The 19,930-nt window shown below is 40.0% G+C and overlaps 1 protein-coding gene across 4 annotated transcripts in view; it reads left to right on the plus strand.

The window, feature by feature from the left end:
- il1rapl2 (interleukin 1 receptor accessory protein-like 2) overlaps positions 1-19,930 on the plus strand; it is a 470,217-nt gene that overhangs the window by 413,037 nt on the left and 37,250 nt on the right. For all 4 annotated transcript variants that reach the window (XM_026186343.1, XM_026186354.1, XM_026186326.1 and 1 more), the window contains exons 8-9: positions 10,806-10,938; positions 19,249-19,394. In XM_026186343.1, the coding sequence (XP_026042128.1) occupies positions 10,806-10,938; positions 19,249-19,394 (279 nt within the window). The remainder of the gene's footprint in view (positions 1-10,805; positions 10,939-19,248; positions 19,395-19,930) is intronic.

Here is a 19,930-nt window from a genome sequence, read left to right on the forward strand (position 1 = left end):
ATCTGATGTAATCTCCAATCTAATTTCATCTGTTAATTTAAAACCGTTCTTAACGAGGCCAGCCCCCCAGCTAATCAAGTGTCAGGTATAGATGCATTAAGGACTTGGTTAATTAGAGCTGTCAGAAAATGGCCAAATATGGACAGAGAAGGAGGCTGGATTTCCCTTTATTACTTTCCTGGGAGAGTTATTATTTTCATGGGAATCACCTCACGTGGTGTCACTGTGTGACTGGGAGTGTTTGTTTGTGGGGATGAATCGAGACGAAGAGGACGATGAAGGAAGAGTGATAAAGTCAGATATGAAGAAATATTTAGTTTATTCACAATAATCAAATATGACTCTTTCCAACTTGTGGCAGCTTCATTTCCTGTTAGACAGGAAATTGGGCCTTTGCATTTCAAGGAATGATTCCCCATCTCATATTTATCAAATAATATGCAGTTTCTCTCGAAGGAGTGTAATGTCAAATTATATTGAAAATTTGCAGGAGGCTTTCAAACAGTTCCATATCACTGGAAACATGTTAAAAATGGACTTCTGTGAAATTACTGGCAATACTTTCATTAACTTTTGAACTTTTCGATTCATTTTCTTTTTTTTATCCAACTTTCTCTGATTTTCCATCAGTATTAAAAATGTTTAATTGCAATGATAATTTAAAAATAAACCATTTGTTTTTGAATTGCCAGCTACCTTATTAAACTGTCTGTGTGAGTGTGTATACATGTGCATGAGTATTTCAGTACATAAAAGGGGTTTAATAGGCTCAAATTCCATCAGAACCACCTCATCATGGTTAGTGATGGAACCTCGTTTATGGGTTCTAAAACTGTATGGTTGATCAAAACTAAATTAGCTTGGCTTCTGCACTCTAACACCATCTGTTGAAGATACTATGTTAATGTGTTAATTAAACATAAATTTTACATCTAAAAACGACACCGTTGTATATTATAGCATTTTACTCCTGTCTCTTTTCTTTTATTGTAATTTAGAATCAATAAAATTGTAACTATTCAAGTTCAGGGATGCTAGAAAAATGTTACTGTAGAACTTGTAGAGTTCAAGTGGTCAGCTCATTAATGCAAATGTCTAATTAGCCAGTCACATTGGCAGCAACTAAGTGCATTTAGCCATGTAGACATGGTCTTGACGACAGTCTGAAGTTCAAAGAGTGAGCCAGAACTGTCAAGAAAGGTGATTTTAGTGGCTTTGTATGCTGCATGGTTGTTGGTGCTAGGCCGGCCTGTCTTGAGTATTCAGAAACTTTTCCCACACAACCTTCTCTGGGGTTTAGAGAGAATGTTCTGAAAAAGAGAACATATCCAGTAAGCTAGCTCTCTGGGTAAAAAATGTCTTTTTGATCCCAGAAGTCAAAGGAGAAGGACCAGATTGCTGAAAGAGTTGAGTTGATTAGCTTAGTGTGAATTAGCTTAGCAAAAAGACTGGAAGCACTGGGAAATACAGATAGCTCAAACTATTCTAAAACAACAAACACTCATTTTAAATTCTATTTTGTGCAGAGTTTAAAGATATGGACAGAAATGTATTTTAACTTTGGACGAGCAATAGCTGTAGCAACCATAGCTGCTCCCACTGTTAAGCTAATCGAAACAGAGCTCCTGCTCCAGTGCACAGACATAGGGCTGTTTGATACAACGATTTATATCGGATGACGATATTAAAACGTCTATTGGGTCATATTACGCTGTCGTTTGTTTCGTGGTGTCGTAAAATAAACTGTTTATGGCAATATTTTTTTCATCGTGTTGATGGTCACCGTAGTAAATGGCCTGTATTTATATAGCGCTTTACTAGTCCCTAAGGACCCCAAAGCGCTTTACATATCCAGTCATCCACCCATTCACACACTGGTGATGGCCACTGGTAGTGGCTATATTAATTTCTTAGTTCTCTCTTTATCTAATATATTTAATATAACCACACTACAGTCGGACAAGCAACTGTTTTTTGTCGTTAGCAACAACGACAGTAAACCCAGCGTGTGGCTCCGCCATCCACTTGTTTATTTTCCACATATTCCTTTCACAATAAAGCTGAAGATCCTGTTGAGGTTTTCAAAATAAACTGAATTTATGACAAAATACATTATTCTCAAACATCAAATTTCAGAAAATGGTGGCTGTTAAAACTTATATCTAAAATATATGGTTTAATGCATTGGTCAAAACACTAGCCATCACAAAACACAGCTGAAAACACTTATAGAAATTCAAGTTAGGGAGAAGGAAATGCAGCATATAATAAAAGAAATAGAGAAATTACAGCATTGACCACTTGGCAACAAACAACAGTGACTTTCCCCTAAAAATGTATCTGGCACAAAGGATGGCATTTCTGAGGAGAGTCGGTGCGGTGTAGAGCCTCCCTAAAAATAGAAAGGATTGAAAATTAAAATGGAATAATTTGTTAGAGGCAGGATGTCTGGAAATAGAAGAAATGAAAGCATGAACAGCCTCCCAGGTTACAGCTGAGCTGCCCACTTACTTACACGTGGCTGTGTGTGTGTGTTTGCGTGTGTTTGTGTGTGTATGTGCGCTTGGCCTAAGTGTGTGAACATGCATTTCTGTATGTGAGCATTCAGCTTGTGTGTGTGTGTGTGTGTGTGTGTGTGTGTGTGTGTGTGTGTGTGTGTGCGCGCGCCTGTGTCTGAGGCACCATCTGTGTTGCCATGTGCAGCTGCGTTCCCTTGGAGCCCAAGACCCGAAACTCAGCTGTTACCAAGACAACCCCCACACACCCCATACCTGGTCTACACACAGACACACGTACACACACCCACAGCATTTCAAAATCACCTTAAGGTCTTACACTGTGTGTGCTTTTAAATGAACAGATGGACTGAGATGGATCATTCCTCAGAAAGTGTGTGTGCGCGTGTCTAAGAGGGAGACAGAAACACGCAGTGACAAGCAGATGGGAAGTCTATGTTTCAGTTCTGGATGACTTTCTCTTTTACTCGAGAACGTGCGACATGTGTGATGTGAGGCTGATCCTAGTCTGCGCTAAAATACATATATACAAGACTTTTGTTTTGGAAAGAATTTCATCATGTTCATCTTTTTCTGCTTGTTAGGTCTATTCTGCTCGGAGCATTTAGAAAGTTCCCGTATTAGCTTTTGCTTTGAGAATATTGAGTCATCGGCAGGGCTGTGTGCACAAAGAGCTCCCCTTTCTGAACAAAGTGCATAAAATCTGAGCAAGTGTCTTGGAATATAAAGTCACGGGTGTACCCATGTAATGTCAAGACCATTAAGTGCACCATAAACTGTTAAGAGAAACATAAAGTATATATAAACTTATAATAATGACTTGTGCTCTGGAACATATTATCACCAAGGTTCAGCTGCCGCGATTCATCCATGCACCTAACTGCATTCCCTTCAGCACTTCCCTTCTTTCCTTTAGACAGATAATTTAATTTTATGCTGCGTGTTATCAGGGCCCCTAACCTGGGAATAGACATGATAATTAACCTCTTAGCCACAGTGCATAATCCCTATAGATTATGCAACGTGCCCATCAAATATACAAGTACACTATTTGTAAATCCAGTATTTATGTTCTTCCTGTCACTGGAGTCTTTTCACTGCTTCACAAATCCAGGCTATTTAGCAAGCCCCTGAAGGTCCAGACCTCTACGATGAGAACCAGTGGTATGTGACAAGAGTTTTTAGCAATATTTGACAATTGGTGCTCCTAAATTAAGGCCAGAGTACAATCTGGCTCCAGAGGAGCTGTCTGGACTTGTTAAGAGTATGAGTGTTTTTCCAGCCGTGTGCAGTTCTTGCAGATTTTTTTTTTAACTCTCTAGCACAGAGGCAAGATTTATGTGGAAAGGATCAGTGCGTTGGTTAAATCAGTGTCACTGAAGCATGCTGCTGCCAGAATTAAACAATGTGCTTATGCAAGCCTTGTCTAACTGTGGCTAGCTGTCAGAAGTGGATAGGGTCTTTGCTCCAACATCTGCTGGGTCCTAAAAAGGCAGCATGCAGAGGGCGCACAGAGAAGCAGAGGAATATGTTTACTGTCTACCTGGAATAAGATATAATGGCTCTCCATATTTCAAGCTGACATATAAATAGTACAATATCGTCAATATCGTCATGTCGTATTCAATATGACATGAAAATTAGTGACTGAGGCTGTAATCACACAGTAAAGTCAATGATATCAAAGACACCTGTGTGTGCACTTCACTTTACAAACTGAGAGGCCACCTCCATCTTTTAGATACAGTCTATGACCGCAACCTGTCTAAACACAGTCAAAATAACTAAAAGCCAAACTGGACTGTGCGTATTTACTCCTCAAATAAATGTGCCACCTTAAGATTGTTCTAACCTACTGAGGAAACTAAGGGAAGATTATTGCACCCCCTTACAGCCCAGAGGTCAAATAAGCTAGCTATGTGACACAGGATGACACAAGGGTACAACAGATCAAATCCAGGCAGTTTTTTGAAAGCCTCAATAGGGAGAGAGCAATAGCAATAGGGTTTTTAAACAGATATGAACAGTTGCTGTTCTAAGTTGGTTTTATTTACTGGCTCACAGGAGCTTCACAGTTCTCCCACAGAGTTCTGTTCGGTCCTTCATATCCACCAGAACTCGTATTGGTCCAATATAATTTTATTGAATCATTCGGTCTGTCTTCACTCTTAGAAACCTGCCAGAGTAGAAACAGTTGAATCAATCATTGGATAAAAACCATCCAGTAATTCAGTGGAATGACTTAATTGAAACTTAAGTATCTGCTCTGAAACACAGCCAGGTTTCCCCTGACAACCATAAATATCCAGGGGAGAAGGGACAATTCAATCCAATAATATGTATTTAACATTAATCTCGGTGTTAAGTAGGCCAAGGTTTAATAAAAAGGGTGAATCGCAGATGATGGGGGAATATAAAAATATATGACAGTCAAAGTAATTCTGGGTCTGTTAAGTGATTTTTTTTTCTTTTTTTAACCATACTTGTCAAGTCAAGTGATGGAGGGTTCTCTCAGTGTGTGTGTGTGTGTGTGTGTGTGTGTGTGTGTGTGTGTGTGTGTGTGTGTGTGAAGGTAGTTTTCAATGATTCATTTCCCTCGTTAAGAGTTGTCCTACTTCTCTCCTACAATCCTTTACCTGAATGTTTTCTGCTCTTTTGTCATTTCCTTTAGACACACACACACACACACACACACACACACACGTACACACGTTTGGTATGCTGTCCAGAAAAATAATCTCATTGACATATACTGTTTCAGAAGTACTTTGATTATTCTGCCTGTCGTACTCTTTACAACAGTTCTCGTGTAAGGTGCATAAAATCACCTGGATTTGCATAATAAAATATGCATTTGTCCGCACATAGAAAGCACACTGCAGGTGAAAGATTTCTATAAAAGGAAAGAGGGAGAGCAAGCAAATGAAAAGACAGACGAGGGACAGCATGACGACAAAAACATCTTGACGCACAGAGGGAAAAGGCTGGGAGGCGAGGAGATTTGAGCGAGGATCTATTTTAGTGATAAAATGTGAAAAGCAAAGAACAGGGAACCCCAAAGAGTGACAAGTGAAACAGACTAATGATGTGAATACCAGCTATAAGATTTACAGGAAGTGAGTAAGACAGACACCAGATTTATATGAATTTCCCATCTTATCGTGTCCCTTTTCCTCACTTTTCATCTATATGAAATATTGCTGGCATCGCAGTTCAGTTCATCCTGGAATTTGGGATATTGCTGTCAAAACAAATGACATAATTCAGAACCGGCGGGTGTTCAGTGACTCTGCTGTTCATTTGAGACCGATTTTAAATGTCAACTTAAAACAAACAAGAGCTGATTTGTACATCCACCAAATATTTCGGTAACAGTAAGATTCATATTAAATGTAATATTGCATGCCACTATGTGCCTATGTGTAGCTCATTTACTTGACAAGCCAAAGCCCGCTAGTTCAATTCCCGCAGGAGATGCAAACCTCCTTTGGGGTTATATCACTACATCACCACTGCTACCTGGTTTTAGACAAAGATATCCTGAGTAAATGCAAAATTCTTTCTTTTTAAAGACAGATTGTCATCATCCACACTGAGGGGTTTAAGTGTGGACGGCCTGTTTAATGTTTTGGCAAAGCCAATCTGCAGTCACTTGCCGTCTTCGGAACAGCTTTGGTGCATCGAGGAGGCAATAAAACGGCAACAAAACAGATTCAGTCTTTTGTCGGTTAGTGATTAACAAATCTGTTGCCATTTACATGCACAGAGATTCACATTAACTTCTTACTTTCAGAGTTCAGCGAGAATCTCATAGATTTGAAACTGAAAGTTCGTCCACTCGATGTAACTAGAATACAACCAGTTGACAACCACCTGAGTCGAGCCGTTTGTTGCATATTGACACAAAGCAGATGAGTTGTCCTGATTGGTGCAACCTGACTTTCATTAATTACAATGTGTTAGCAATCTGTCAGCATTCATAAATTAGTTGGTAATTATTTGCAAACTCTCACCAATCTGGCTGAGAGTAACTGCAATCAGTCTGAGTCACAGTGCAAGTGTTTGCAGGCAGATTGCCTCCCACCAAGCAACTTGTGCATCTGCCTTTGAAAGAGGTCCGTCAGCGATTGGTCAACTACTTGCAATGGGTCTCGGACAGAAAAATAAATCAATGCAATCATGGAGGAACCATTGATGTTTACTAGTTGCAAGGAGGTTGGGATACAAATTTGTCCACACAGGTTGTACACTAAGGTTCAACAGTTACACATCTTGTTTGCAAATTTTTAATGGCTTGTGTTGCTAGAAACATTTGTCTGCTTTGGTAGTTTTAGTGATCTAAAACAAAATTATGTGGAGCTGAAACTGAAACTGTGAAAGGCAACAAAGTGCTCTAAACTGCAAAGGACAACGGCACTGCTCACTGCGTGAACCCCAGGACAAAATCCAGGTTTTGCATTAACACCTCTGAGTTTGTGAAAGTTCTCTGTGTTGCCTACAGTTTACTGTGGACACTCATTAACCTGCACTTCGATAGCAGTTTACAGTGCTGCTTACTTCACACACAGACGCTATCCTGATGAGGATGCTAAGTGCATTCCCACAACCTTCAAATTCAGAGTGGTTTCCTTCAGTTCAAGATTAAATTGATTTGTTCATTTCTTTAGATGTATCTGAAATGAATAAACCCAGTGTAATAAATGAACAGCAATGAGAACTTTTCACTGTTAGAATGCAGCACGAGCCTTTGACAGGAAAGGACCTCAAAACGCACAAGACGGGCCGAAGGAAACAGATGTCAATGTCTGATACCAGCAGCTCCTTTTGCTTGGATAAAAAATGAATTTAAAAAACTAAACCAAGGACAAAGCAAAGTCTGGACCGATTCTCATATTCAGCTGCTTCTTTATGTGCATCTCTAAATGCCAGCGACGCTACACTGAGGAGTACAGACAAGGCTGTCGGGCTACAATAACGATACAAAGAGGTGGAATCAGATTGAATTTGACTTTGTGGTCACATGACTTCTGTTTGCAAACTCACTTGTGATCGGGGAGAGTGAGTCCTTCCTCTGTTTGTCACACCAAAGAAAACAGAACATAGTTGTGATCACACAGAGGAGCAGTGTGAAACAGTGATGCACCAACTTGAGAAAATTCCTGTCAGTCTTTCTTATTAATGACAACAATACAGCACCAGCCCTCATTTTTCCTCAGCTTCTCACAAATATCCTGCCGCTACAGCCACAAATAGGAACGATGACTCGACTCAGCTGTATTAAATGCAGGCTGCGTTTCTATTTACTGGAGAGATACGCACACACAAAGTCACTCGCCCACACTGACACACACCCTCACGCCACACAAGTGCAAACAAAGTTGATGATTTTAATCACCATAGCATGCTGAGAACACAAACACACCCTCGGGGTGCTAATCAATTACTGCAGAGCTCAAATACACACACCTACTTACTCGCACAAACACACACACACACACACACACACACACACACACACACACACACACACACACACACACACACACACACACACACACACACAATCAAGCTAAACTAATTTCACTCCAAGCCAGATTTTTTTTTTCTTTTTTAAGTGATTTTTAAAGTGTGTGTGTATTTATACGCCTGTACTGCAGGATGATGTCTGACTAGGCTCAAAGGTAAAAAAAAGAAAAATCCCACGCAAGCCCACCAACACACACACACACACACACACACACAAGACATGTGAGGCTTCAGTGGGCACTTTTTCTCTGAGTTTGTTAGAAATTCTAATTTCGAGACTGGCAGAAGTCAAAGCCTCCTCGTCCTTTTCCATCAATCAAAATAAGCAGCGCAGTGACACCAAACATAAAGACATTTCCATATGAAAACAGTTGCGTTTTGGCATTGACCAACTGAAGGAAACCTCATGTTTATTCAACCTGTAACCAGTTTGTGAAGATTTTTACTTTTGCTGCTCTAAATGTTTTGAATTTCTTCTGAAAAAGATAATTACCCCCCAAAGCTTGAAAGGAAGAAGCTGCTTTTCCCACGCATGAAAAAACAACACCTTAAGTGTTAACTTTAAGTCAAAACTGACAACAAACACACAGACATACACCGAATGTTAACATTCACTGTTGGTTCATGACTGTGCTGACAGAGCTATCATTATGATAATACCAAGGTCTATCATAATTATCTGCTAATTGACTGCCTAACGAGGTAGCGCTCATTAGAATGCTCATTAATACTCCATCATCACCACTGATAGCTGTAATCATAGAGTGATGGGGGTTTCAAGGTCTTACATGAGTGTGTGTGGATACTGTCTGCCCATAGATGTGTATTTACATGTGATTTCATAGTATTGCTGATTGATTCTTCCAGCAGTAATACATTAAAGGTACACATCTGTTGAATATGGAGCTCTGCAGAATCAAAGCTTCATGGCTCAAACTAATTAAGCTGCAAGTACACTATGCAACTGAATTTAATGAAATACTTTTGTTAAACCCCTTGAATTAAAGCTGAAAATTTGCACTTCAGTCACAATTCGGTTTTATTTATATAGCTCCAAATCACCATCACCTCAAGGCAGTTTACACTGGAATGTAAAAATCATACAATACAGAGAAAACCCCAACAATCAGACAGCTTCCTCTGAGCAAGCCCTCTGTGAAAGTGGGACGGAAAAACACGCTTTTAACAGGAAAACCAGAGGCTCAGGGAGGGGGGGCCATCTGCCACAAGCGGCATATTAGTGAATATGAATCGGCTCGAAATATTTTCTGTTCTGTCAGTAAATGTGCGGCTAATTTAAACTTTAATATCATGGCGCTATAAACCTGAAATGATGAAGTTATCAATGCGATCAATCAATGCGATATTTGATGGGATAAGTTAGCGAGGACAGGGGTGATGTGCTCATGCCTTCTAGTGCCGGTTAAGAGGTGTGCTGCCACATAATGTGAATATAAACAATAGTTGTTGTTTTTTACAGTAATTACATAAACAAACACAATTGTGTCTGAGAGTCAAATTGAGTCACTTGAAATCCAGTGAACTGTTCAAGTTTGTCAGAAAACTTGTCCAAGCATGCAGTTAGCTCTATAAACAAATAACTTCTTGTAATAGCCCCTTTCATTGAGTACAGAGCTGCCAGGTATGTAGTGGTCTGTGTCACATCGCTCTCCTCCAGAGCTGCTGAGAAAAAGAAAACTGTTCACTTTGCTTTTCAACAAAAGCTCCAGATTCATTTGAAAAGTGACTGTTTTACAGTTCAAGCACATTCTTCTTTTTTCTCAGGTCATATTAGGAGTCCATCGACATTCTTTCTTACTCACTATCACAGAAAATTTCACAGTTTTTGTGATTTGGAGGAAAATCATCCCTGAATTTGTAAAGCTTGAAAACAGTCCTCATTGCTTTTGCAGCTTTGCTAGCAAAGGTTCTGATGTCCAATCCCACTTTGCATCAGTCAGTTTCTCGTATTTCTCTCTCTGTTTAGTTTCATAATGATGATTCAAATTTTAACCCTTAAACATACCAATCTGCTCTCCACAAACTAAGCACACAGCTTTTCCTTTGACTTCAGGAAATAAGCACTTGAAGGTCCAGGTCTTGGACCCTGCATTCATATTTTGGGGCTAGCAAAATCAAGGGGACCGTACAGGAGGATCTTATGAAGTAGATTTGTAGATCCTTAGGAAAATCATATATTTACCATGTAAGATAAAAAGAAATCCACTGGTGCTGACACGTGTTTGCCTCACTAACACTACATTTCCTGTGTATGCCACCTGTTGCCACAGACTCATTTGCTCAGGTGAAAGGTTGGCAGTGCTGCAGCTTATGATACACAGCAGTATTTTACCTAGTGTGATTTTGTTTCCTCTCATGATTTCAGAAATGTGTTTGCACACTTCTCTTTAAAGTGATATTACTGTCACCAGGAGGAGGCAGCAATTATTTCAGGTTCTCATTTCAAAGGGACCCTGCAGGCACCCAGCTACACACCTCGAGTAGTTTTCTGCACTGGCTCCCTGTGGCTCCCTATCATCCGGACACCTCTTTGGAGAAATGAGAAAGGATATAAACCAAAATGTGCCAGATTTGTTTAATGACTCCTTCTGTGCTCAACTTTCAGTGTGGTGTCATCTTTAATGTGTGTTTTACCTTCAGCCTGGACTGCAGCTGGTTTAAAGATTCAGCTGCAAAACAGTGCAAATTCATCCTCCGTGTGGCACCGTGTGGCGTCTAACATTGCTGTGCTGTGTGTTGCAGGTATGCCTCTCAGTCTGGACTGCAAGGCATTTTTTGGCTACAGTGGAGAAAACAGAAAGCCCATCATCTACTGGATGAAAGGAGAAAAATTTGTTGAAGAACTTGCAGGGCATATTAAGGAAACTGAAATGAAGTAAGTAAACTATTTTCTAGAGAACCACTGATTCAGTAACATACTCAAAATGATCCTGAAATCAGTGTCCTGAGGGTGGGGGGCAAGTAAATTCTAAGTACATCTACTGCAAGACAGTATCAATTACATTCTCTCAAGTTTACAGGTTTCTATTGTTAATTAATTTCTGAATAGGCTCGACTCCAGCTGCTCTCCTCACACTGTCAGGATCTAATTTGGTCTCTCGTGATTTATGACTCATTGAGGGTTTTCTGACAGCTTTCTTCTCAACTTTTCTAAAAAAAAAAAATTATGAATTCTAATAATAAAGTTAAATTGAATTCATTTTCTCCCCTATTGGGACCAATTACATTGGAGTCTATTGGGAAAAGCCTGATTGTCTGCGGGGCATCAAATATCATTAGAACAACCTGCTGGATCGCTATGGTAACCATCAGAGAATTTACATTGTCTCACACATGTGCACACACACACACACACAGTCGATGTGAGTTAAGAGAATTATGTCTAACATCCATTAATTACACATAAAACAGTTTATCATCAAAATCTATAAAAGATGAAGTTGAAAGTAAAACATTTTATTTAATTAATCTCCGTTGTTCAGTCGGGAGGCGGGAATGATGGCGGTCTTGTTGCTTTCTCCAGTGGGTCAATGCAAAAGGTGTAAAATGAGGTAGAGACTTGACTTGCTACACCCCTGCGTGTTGCACTGAAACAGTCCTCAAGTCTGTGAGTCCTAAACCTGTCCCAAAAGAACCAATCAACAACTGAAACCGGAGACATATTAGCCAATCACGTTGCAGCGCATGTGCACAGTACAGGGGGAAAATGTTTTAGCTTAATTCAGGTAAAGTTTGCTGACTTTGCTTAAAATCTTTTTTCCCTGTATGTTGTATTTGTATACATTAATATGGCTTCATATTTCAAGTATATCCCACCAGAGCACAGAGAACAAATGATCACAGTTATCCGACATAGATTTTTGGTTTTTATACTTACTGAGATAACAAGTAGAGCAATACGCCTGACATCACACACCTGAAACAGTCAGGACCTGAAGTATGCACACGCATCAGTGCGAATACTTGATTTGTTAATCTGTTACAGTTACAGCTACTGATTAGATCTTTAGGGGCGGGACCAGGACAACCACAGATATCTATTGAGTATACCGGAAATTTAGAGTGCTATAAAACACCACACTGCTTTTCTGTGTTTTTTCTTTTTCAGTGGGTGATCTCGTATAACTCGCCTCATTTCAAAGCATTTGCCCTTTTTCACTCTGCAAAGCGAAGAAGCTAGAAAGTTATTTCAAATCTTAGTGGAGATCACAAGAAGTTCAGACAGACAGCAAAGTATTTCAAACAGCCTGCAGCATGGTGGTCATCTTTTCTGTAAATAAATGAGCCCGTGAAAGGCTCTGGAAGTGGTCTTTGAAAGTAAGATGGGATAAGGTAGGCAGGATTAGACCAGACAAATCCAGCCTGACTCTTAACTCACCTGTTAATACTCATGTGCATGAGTGCTGCAGACTCATGAATCATAATATTTAATTTGTGTATGGATTTAGCTACTTCAGTTATAGCTACAGCTGCATCATCTCCTCTAAGCAACAGTAGTCAAGCTAAATAATGTGCTACTACCTGAGTTCATGTTGGAGACGTAACTGCAAAGTTTAGGTCCGATGGGGTTCAATGTTTAGTAGATGAGCACTAAATGCTACTGACTGCTGTTGCAAATTCAGCACCTGTGTTTTAACTGAGCAAAACATTTAGTCCATGGGTCATTCCAACCGCACATCGTGCCAACTCCAATCTGAAGGTCCAAAGTTTGAACATATATATTGAGTGCTGAGAAGTTTTAGCTTCATATATCAAATAGTTTTTAAGATACACTTTTTTGAAAAATAGTCCATCGGCCCACTACCACGCACTGAAATATGAGTCAACATTTGAACATGAATATGTCAAAGACTCTTAAAGATAAAAGCCTGAAGTTTGCACCGGTCTTTCTTAACATCAAAATAAATCAGGATCTTTAATGTGGACCAGATATATTTCAAATGGTCTGAAAATTTTAAATTTAAAAAAAAATCACACACTAACAAAGAAACTTTACATTGCAAAAGACAACCAGTAACAATTTCTGAATGGTGTGTTGTTGAATTTTACAGTAATACAAAAAGAAAGCTGGATTTTCACGATGGTACTGTAACTGTAACTCACAGGTCCTGGAAATGAAAAATATGAAAATATTTAACAAAATTATTTTCAGAGTTATATTTTTGGGTACCATCTGGAATTTCGTTTTATTCGAAGAGGACAATCTGCTGAAATTTTAATTTTTGTGTTTAATAATATTTTTTGGCTTTATTGGATAGTGAAAGTCAGGAGAGACAGGAAAGCAAGGAGAAGCGGGGAGACACACAGAAAAGGGTGACGGGTTGGACTCAAACCCGAGCCTTTGCAGGAGTATGCTTGATGATCAGGCAGAGTGCATGTGGTGATTTGAGATGGACAAAAGTTTCATTCAGTTCACACAGGTGGGGCTGTGGTGGTCTGTAGTTTTGCTTCTCCCTTCATTATATCTTTAAAATGATTTAAACTGACAAATATTTGGTTTGGTTTTCATCCTGCACTGTGACCTGGCCAATCATGGCCTCTTCAGATTATCACATCAGCTTATTCATTTTAGACATAATAAGCAGTCGTATGAGAAGCAAAAGCCTGTTTGGTTTTCTTTAAGCGCACTACTTAAACTCAGTTAATAGCAGGTTGGAAAGATTCTGGCAATAATTAATGTACCATCTACACTGTGTGTGTCACTGTTTTTCCCCTATTCAGGTTAATGCTGCTCCCTTTTGAGCAATACTTCTGCACCATCACGTTAAAGAAAAAGTGCAACGTAGTAATGTAATCTAAATGTTCAAACTGCAGCACGTGGGCATTAGTGTGGTTAACTGACACACTAAGAGCTGTAATCAAAGCTTTAATATTAGAAAGTAAAATGCTCACTTCTGCTCAAAGAGCCTTCACAGGTCATGTTATCAGCCGAGCACAGCAATACTGATATGAATGTTTATCTCCCCTAAAGGGAAATCCTCTTGCCCTCCTCCCTTCATGGGGGAGGTCACAGGTCAGAGTCAGCATAGCAACAGTGGCTCTGAAGCCAGGTGACCTTCAGTGTCTTGCTGGAGGACACTCCAGCAGCAGAGCTGTTTACCAATCCAAGACTGGAACCTCAAGAATGTATCTGCGACTGCTAATCCACCTCCTGCCCTCTGAAAATGTTCTCTCCCGGGAAAATGATGTTGTAGAGAGCAGCACGGTACATGAGTAGGAGTGTTTAAACTTGAAACTAATCATGCCCCATAGTATTAAATTAACCTTTGCCTGATGAGTTCTCAATCTTTCAGTCCAGTCCTCTGGCCACCTCTGATCCAATCATACTGCTATTCCAAGTTCCACAATCGCACTCCAGCAGGTCGACTCCCGCTGTGATGCCCATTAATCTGTCCACTTTAAGCTCCCTTCCCCACGTCCTGCAGCACTGGCCCGAGAACTTTGTCTATGTCTGTTTGCATAGTGTCAAACACAGTCTCGTAGCCTCTGTGATAATGGGAATACCTGTAATTACCAAGGCTTGCTCTCTTACTGACACACTCACACCCTGCAGCACCCAAGAGGATGTGATAAAGCTGCGAGTTTGTGGAGAAAAAACTCCTGCCAACAAGTGCCTCTCTTTGTGAAACCTTACTTCTTTTTCTGGAAAATGTAAATCCATAGTCTAAGTAGTTTAAGTATGTTGGGTTAAAATAGCAGGCGAGACAATATATATGAGCAGTATCATCAGTTTTACTCCAGCTGTTGGCTGAGCTCAGCTTCACCGCTGTCCAGCTTCTTCACGTTTCTGCAACTCAGCTATCACAGTCCGCAGCTCGTTCATGTGCAATGAATTGGTAATTACAGTATTTCCACTTGGGCCAGTGCTTGCTTCATATTTTCACTTGAAGGCAGCCCATATGTCTACTGATGCAGAGAGGCCTTCTTTTACCTGCTTGAAATTCACATCTGTTGTCCAGTCCAACTGCTGTCAAAGCCTCACTGCTTCACTGTTCACAACCTCATCATCAACCATTATTTTACCTTATATTTTCTTTGTCATGAAGCCTGGTAGTTAGCCCGTTCTAGGTGCTAAAGTAGGAGGGAAGCAGGGTTTTTATGTTAAAAAGTTGAGGTCTGCATTGCAATTGGGAACACCTTGAAACAGAAAGGTTTATTGTATGCTTCCTGTCGGCAGTGACAAGTACAACGGTCTGAGGAGACAAAGCATCAATAATACAGAAACGAGTTGTTTGATCCACGATGGGTCCAGCTCGCAGCTTAGAAGACTGAATGATGTACTGCAAACATCTTGCTACTACATACTGTACAACAGGGTACCTTCAGAGGTCTGACCTGTGTTATCGCTACACTCCAGTGGAGAAGTTCAGGGAGGTACAGAAGGAGGAGAAGGGCACTGTTGACATGAAGTGAAGAGTTGTAGGATTGGAAACCTGGGAATCTGTTTGAGGAGGAGAGTAGTACCAGACTTTTGGGATAGTGGAAAAATAGGATAAGGCCACAAACAGACTGTCAAATATTGCCAGCCCATTCCTCTGGTGGATCTGCTATCAATAATATTCCATAGCTGACTTGATTTCTTGATTTATAAGCTGTGAGACCTTCTACTCTGGGCTTATTCCTTCTTGCAGCTACCTGGATTCAATTCTGCCCTAGGCCCTTTGCTGCATGTCATCCCACCCATCTATCCTTCTGGCTGTCTTCAGTATCTGTGTCAAAGAAAATGCTAAAAAACTACTAAAACACACACACACACACACACACACACACATACATATATATATATATATATATATATATATATATATATATATATATATATATATATATATATATATATATATATATATATATATATATATATATATATATATATATGCACGCACACAGTGCTGACCTTTGAGATACAGCTTGGGTCTGGGTGTATCTAAGGTATCAGTTTCAATAACAAAGACTGATTTATTGTTTAAAGAAAAGTGCAATTGTTGTGTTTTATTTTCAAATCAAAGTTGCACATCCATCAAAGCCTTCAGACATGAGCGGAGAAAGAGAAGAGCAGAGATGATAGATATGATAGAAGAGCACAGTGTGTGATTTTTGTTCGACTTTTGGGACCAGCGACGATGACCTTCTTAGATCTAAGTTCAGTTAAGCAAACTTGGCCTGATTCCATTTGGTGAGTCAGTTCATTTGGTTGAAGTGAGCTGTGTGGTCACATCCACAACAGCAGTCATCGCAAGGCACTTTATATTTGAGAGGGAACCCAGCTGATCAGACAACCAGCCCCATGAGCAAGCACTTCACATTGGCAGGGAGGAACAACTCCCTTTCAGCAAGAAGAGACCTGGGGAGGGGAAGCCATCTGCTGGGACTGGCTGTGGGTGATTGGAAAGCCACAACAAGAGATGCAGGCCTTGATATCATCAGAACAGCAACACAAGTGGAGGCAAAGATGATACAAATGATGAGCATGCACACAGTGCTGACCTTTGAGATACAGCTTGGCACATACATGTAGCTGAACTCAGAGAGGAAGGATACTTTGGCTGATGGTGTCACGTTCACCAAGATGTACAGATTATGAGGAGAAAAACTTGTGCTTTTAACAGTGACTTTTATTTTGAAATGTACCCATTTAATCACCGGAGGACAGAAAGAGGAGAAGGAAAGGAGATGTAGGATATAGATAGCTAATGGCTAGAAGGTGAGAAAAAGGGAGAGGAGTGATGTGTTTTAAACTAAGCATTTTAGCAAGTCTCATCTTTTGACAGCAACCCCTGATGCACTGTCCTAGGAGACTTCAAAGTGATGCACACACTGAAAATCTCTGACACGGAGCAAGGAAAAAAAAGACGTACATGCAGAGATGGTGGTAGTCATTTTGCTGTATGTCTTCCGGCACATTTGACATTTTGAGTCTCATAACCCTTTCTGTAATGTTATCCATCATTATTAACCTGCATTGAGACTTCACTGCTCTTTCTGTGCCTCTGGTGCCACGAGGGAAGAGGAAAGCATGAATATTTAGGAGGTTAGAAGTTCAATTCCCAATGGGAATGCCTGTGCTGAAAGTTTGCGTGTCAATTTTCTTTGCATGCAGCCACTTGGATACAAGCCTCAAGTGACAGATACAGCGCATTTCTGTGGTGAATTACAAACAGAGCTGCAGGAAAATGACTACACAGTGTCTCATCGCTGCTTGTCATGGTTGGACTGTGCCAACTCCCATGTGGTTCAACCCCTGTGTGTATTACAATGTGGCCAGTCTGGATTACTGTACTGTACGCTGAGTCAATGCAGCACATACTGTACAGAAGAAGGATAACAAAATCCTGTGGACCATCTCGCCTGTTTCTGACAAGAGTGCTGATTCTGCACTGAAAACGCTCATTATTTCCAAAATCCTGCTGCCTGCTTGTGTGGTTGAACCAATTACTAGAGATCCAAACCAACCCACCCCAACCTGCAACTAAACCAAGACAGGCTAAACATCAACAATATTACTTTTAATTTATTTTTCATTTTTTTAAGTAATCTGATGCTTCATTGCGGTAAAATTTGTTTTCTACACTTAACGTTGTATTGTCTTTATTTTTCATATAAAAGAGCTCATAACACTCATGAAGTATAACTCGCCACATAGTGAAGATGTTCCTGGACTGTGATCACAGCTTAATGTAAAAATAATGACTTTTTAAAGACTTCTGGTGTCATTACCCATGTGAAACTTTGAAAGCTTGTTTAGGTGCGACTTAACACTTCTGGTGCTGTCCCAGTCCCAGATAATTTGCTCTGAGGTTCAATTACTCAAGTATTAAAAGCTGACTGAGGGTTCAGTTCACAGCATGTTTGTTACATAATTATCTTCCTCCTGAACCGCTGAAAGATTTCGTTAATAGATCTGCTGGGGCACGTAAAAATGTCAGTTTGATAAAATCCTCATTCATACAGTAATTGTTCAATCACAGCTTCCACAGTTTTCTAGGGTCTATGATTTAACAACTGGACAATCAAGCTTTGGGTTTTTCTACATCAAGAGGTGAAGAAGTGCACATGGACGCCAAAGCATCTGGAAGGGTCTTTGTTTGTTTGTTTGTTTGTTTTTGCTTTGTTTTCTTGTATTGACTTTCCAAAATATGATAAGCTATTTATGCACAACATGTTTATTTGATGTCAGCCATTAATGTGAGTAAGCCAGGATAATTAGTTTTCTGCTTTCAAGTCCAAGAATAAGCAGTCGTTAGCTACATGTTGTTTTGGGGGTTTTCCACATAACAACATTAGCTAGCTAATGAATCGCTAGATTCCTCACTCTGAATTTAGTGGTGACTCGAATAAAAGCTTCTGCTTCAAATTTTTGAGGATGCTGACTTTTTGATTTGCACCTTCTCCTTTCACCCTCTTTCCCGTCTTTTCCAACGACTCCAGCAGAAACATTAAACAGATATCAGCCAGCCAGTTCTTCTTAATGAGCTAACTCTACCACAATTGTGACTGTAAACATCATAATGTCTTGGAATCAAAAGACAGGCATACCCACAATAACATACAACAGCTGTGAACAGAAATGAACAGAATAAATAAATGCAACAAATGCATAACGGTGTCAATTACATGAAACTAGCTTTTATTAAACAAATGTTCAAATGTACCCAGCCTATGTGGCTGAACCATCTGTGCCACTGCTCTGAATCTGCCACCTGAGCTAAGATCTCACTGGTTATGGCTGAACCTCACCAGGTTTAAAGGTGCACTCTGTGACCCTGACATCAGTTCAGTCTCCTCCTCCAGCCCCTCTTCCTCACAGCCTCACAGGCTTAAAAGGAGTATGACCTCACCATAAGGAGAGAGCTTTTTCCAGCTGTCGCCAGTGTTTTCCAGACATGGCTCCTTGCTTCTTCTGCCCTCATTTCTTTTCTTTTCGCTCTCTCTTTCTTTTAAAATCTGCCCTATATACTGTGCTCTATAGCGCCATGTTCCTTGTGCTTCTTCATCTTTAATGGAACAGATTAAGAGGCAAGGAGATTCTCTCATCTTTAAAATTTACATGTGTTTACTTCCCTCCTGATGCAATTTGCATAAGTAGAAATTCCAAGTTAAAGTCTTGAGTGTATTAGAGTAAATCACAATAAAAGATTTAATATCACTGCTTTGTGAATCCACTTCTCGCATGTTTCTTTTCCAGGGTGGTGAGGGAGCATTTAGGAGAGAAGGAAGTGCAGCTGTCCCTAACATTTGATGCCGTGGAGGACGGAGATTTGGCCAACTATACCTGTTACGTGGAGAACCACATAGGGAGGCGCAGCGGTAGCGCTATACTGCAAAAGAAAGGTAGAGCTTTCCCTTTTCTTCGCTCCTGATTTACTGGTTTCTGTTAAACTTGTTAGGCAAAAAAGAAATCGACAAATATTGGCCTCCAGTGTCTTTAAGAATGACAAATGATCACATGTGCATGCTGGTCCATTCACTATCAAAGCAAAAATGTGTTATCTATACAATCTGCTTCCTTCTATCAAACTATTAAAAAGTAACACAAATAATTACCTTGCATTATAAAACAACACAGTTTTTGTTATATGAAAGAGGACATAGGATGTTTGATGGTGACACGGACCGAGCGCTGAGCCACCAGAAACCAGCTTTCTGTCACAAAACACGTTACGATGCAGATGATTTTGTTGGTAACACCAAGATTTCTGAAGTAACATTAATGCTTCACAAAGGAGGACACAGACATCTTAGATGGTGCTTAGGATGGAACCTTGAGGCACCCAAAAATATGTTTTCGATTACAAAACATGCTGAGGAAACATAGATTCTATTGAATAGAACAAGTTTACCCAGAGTAAGGTTGTGGATTTTAAATG

The sequence above is a fragment of the Astatotilapia calliptera genome, chromosome 2 (assembly GCF_900246225.1).
Source record: "Astatotilapia calliptera chromosome 2, fAstCal1.2, whole genome shotgun sequence".
NCBI lineage: Eukaryota > Metazoa > Chordata > Actinopteri > Cichliformes > Cichlidae > Astatotilapia > Astatotilapia calliptera.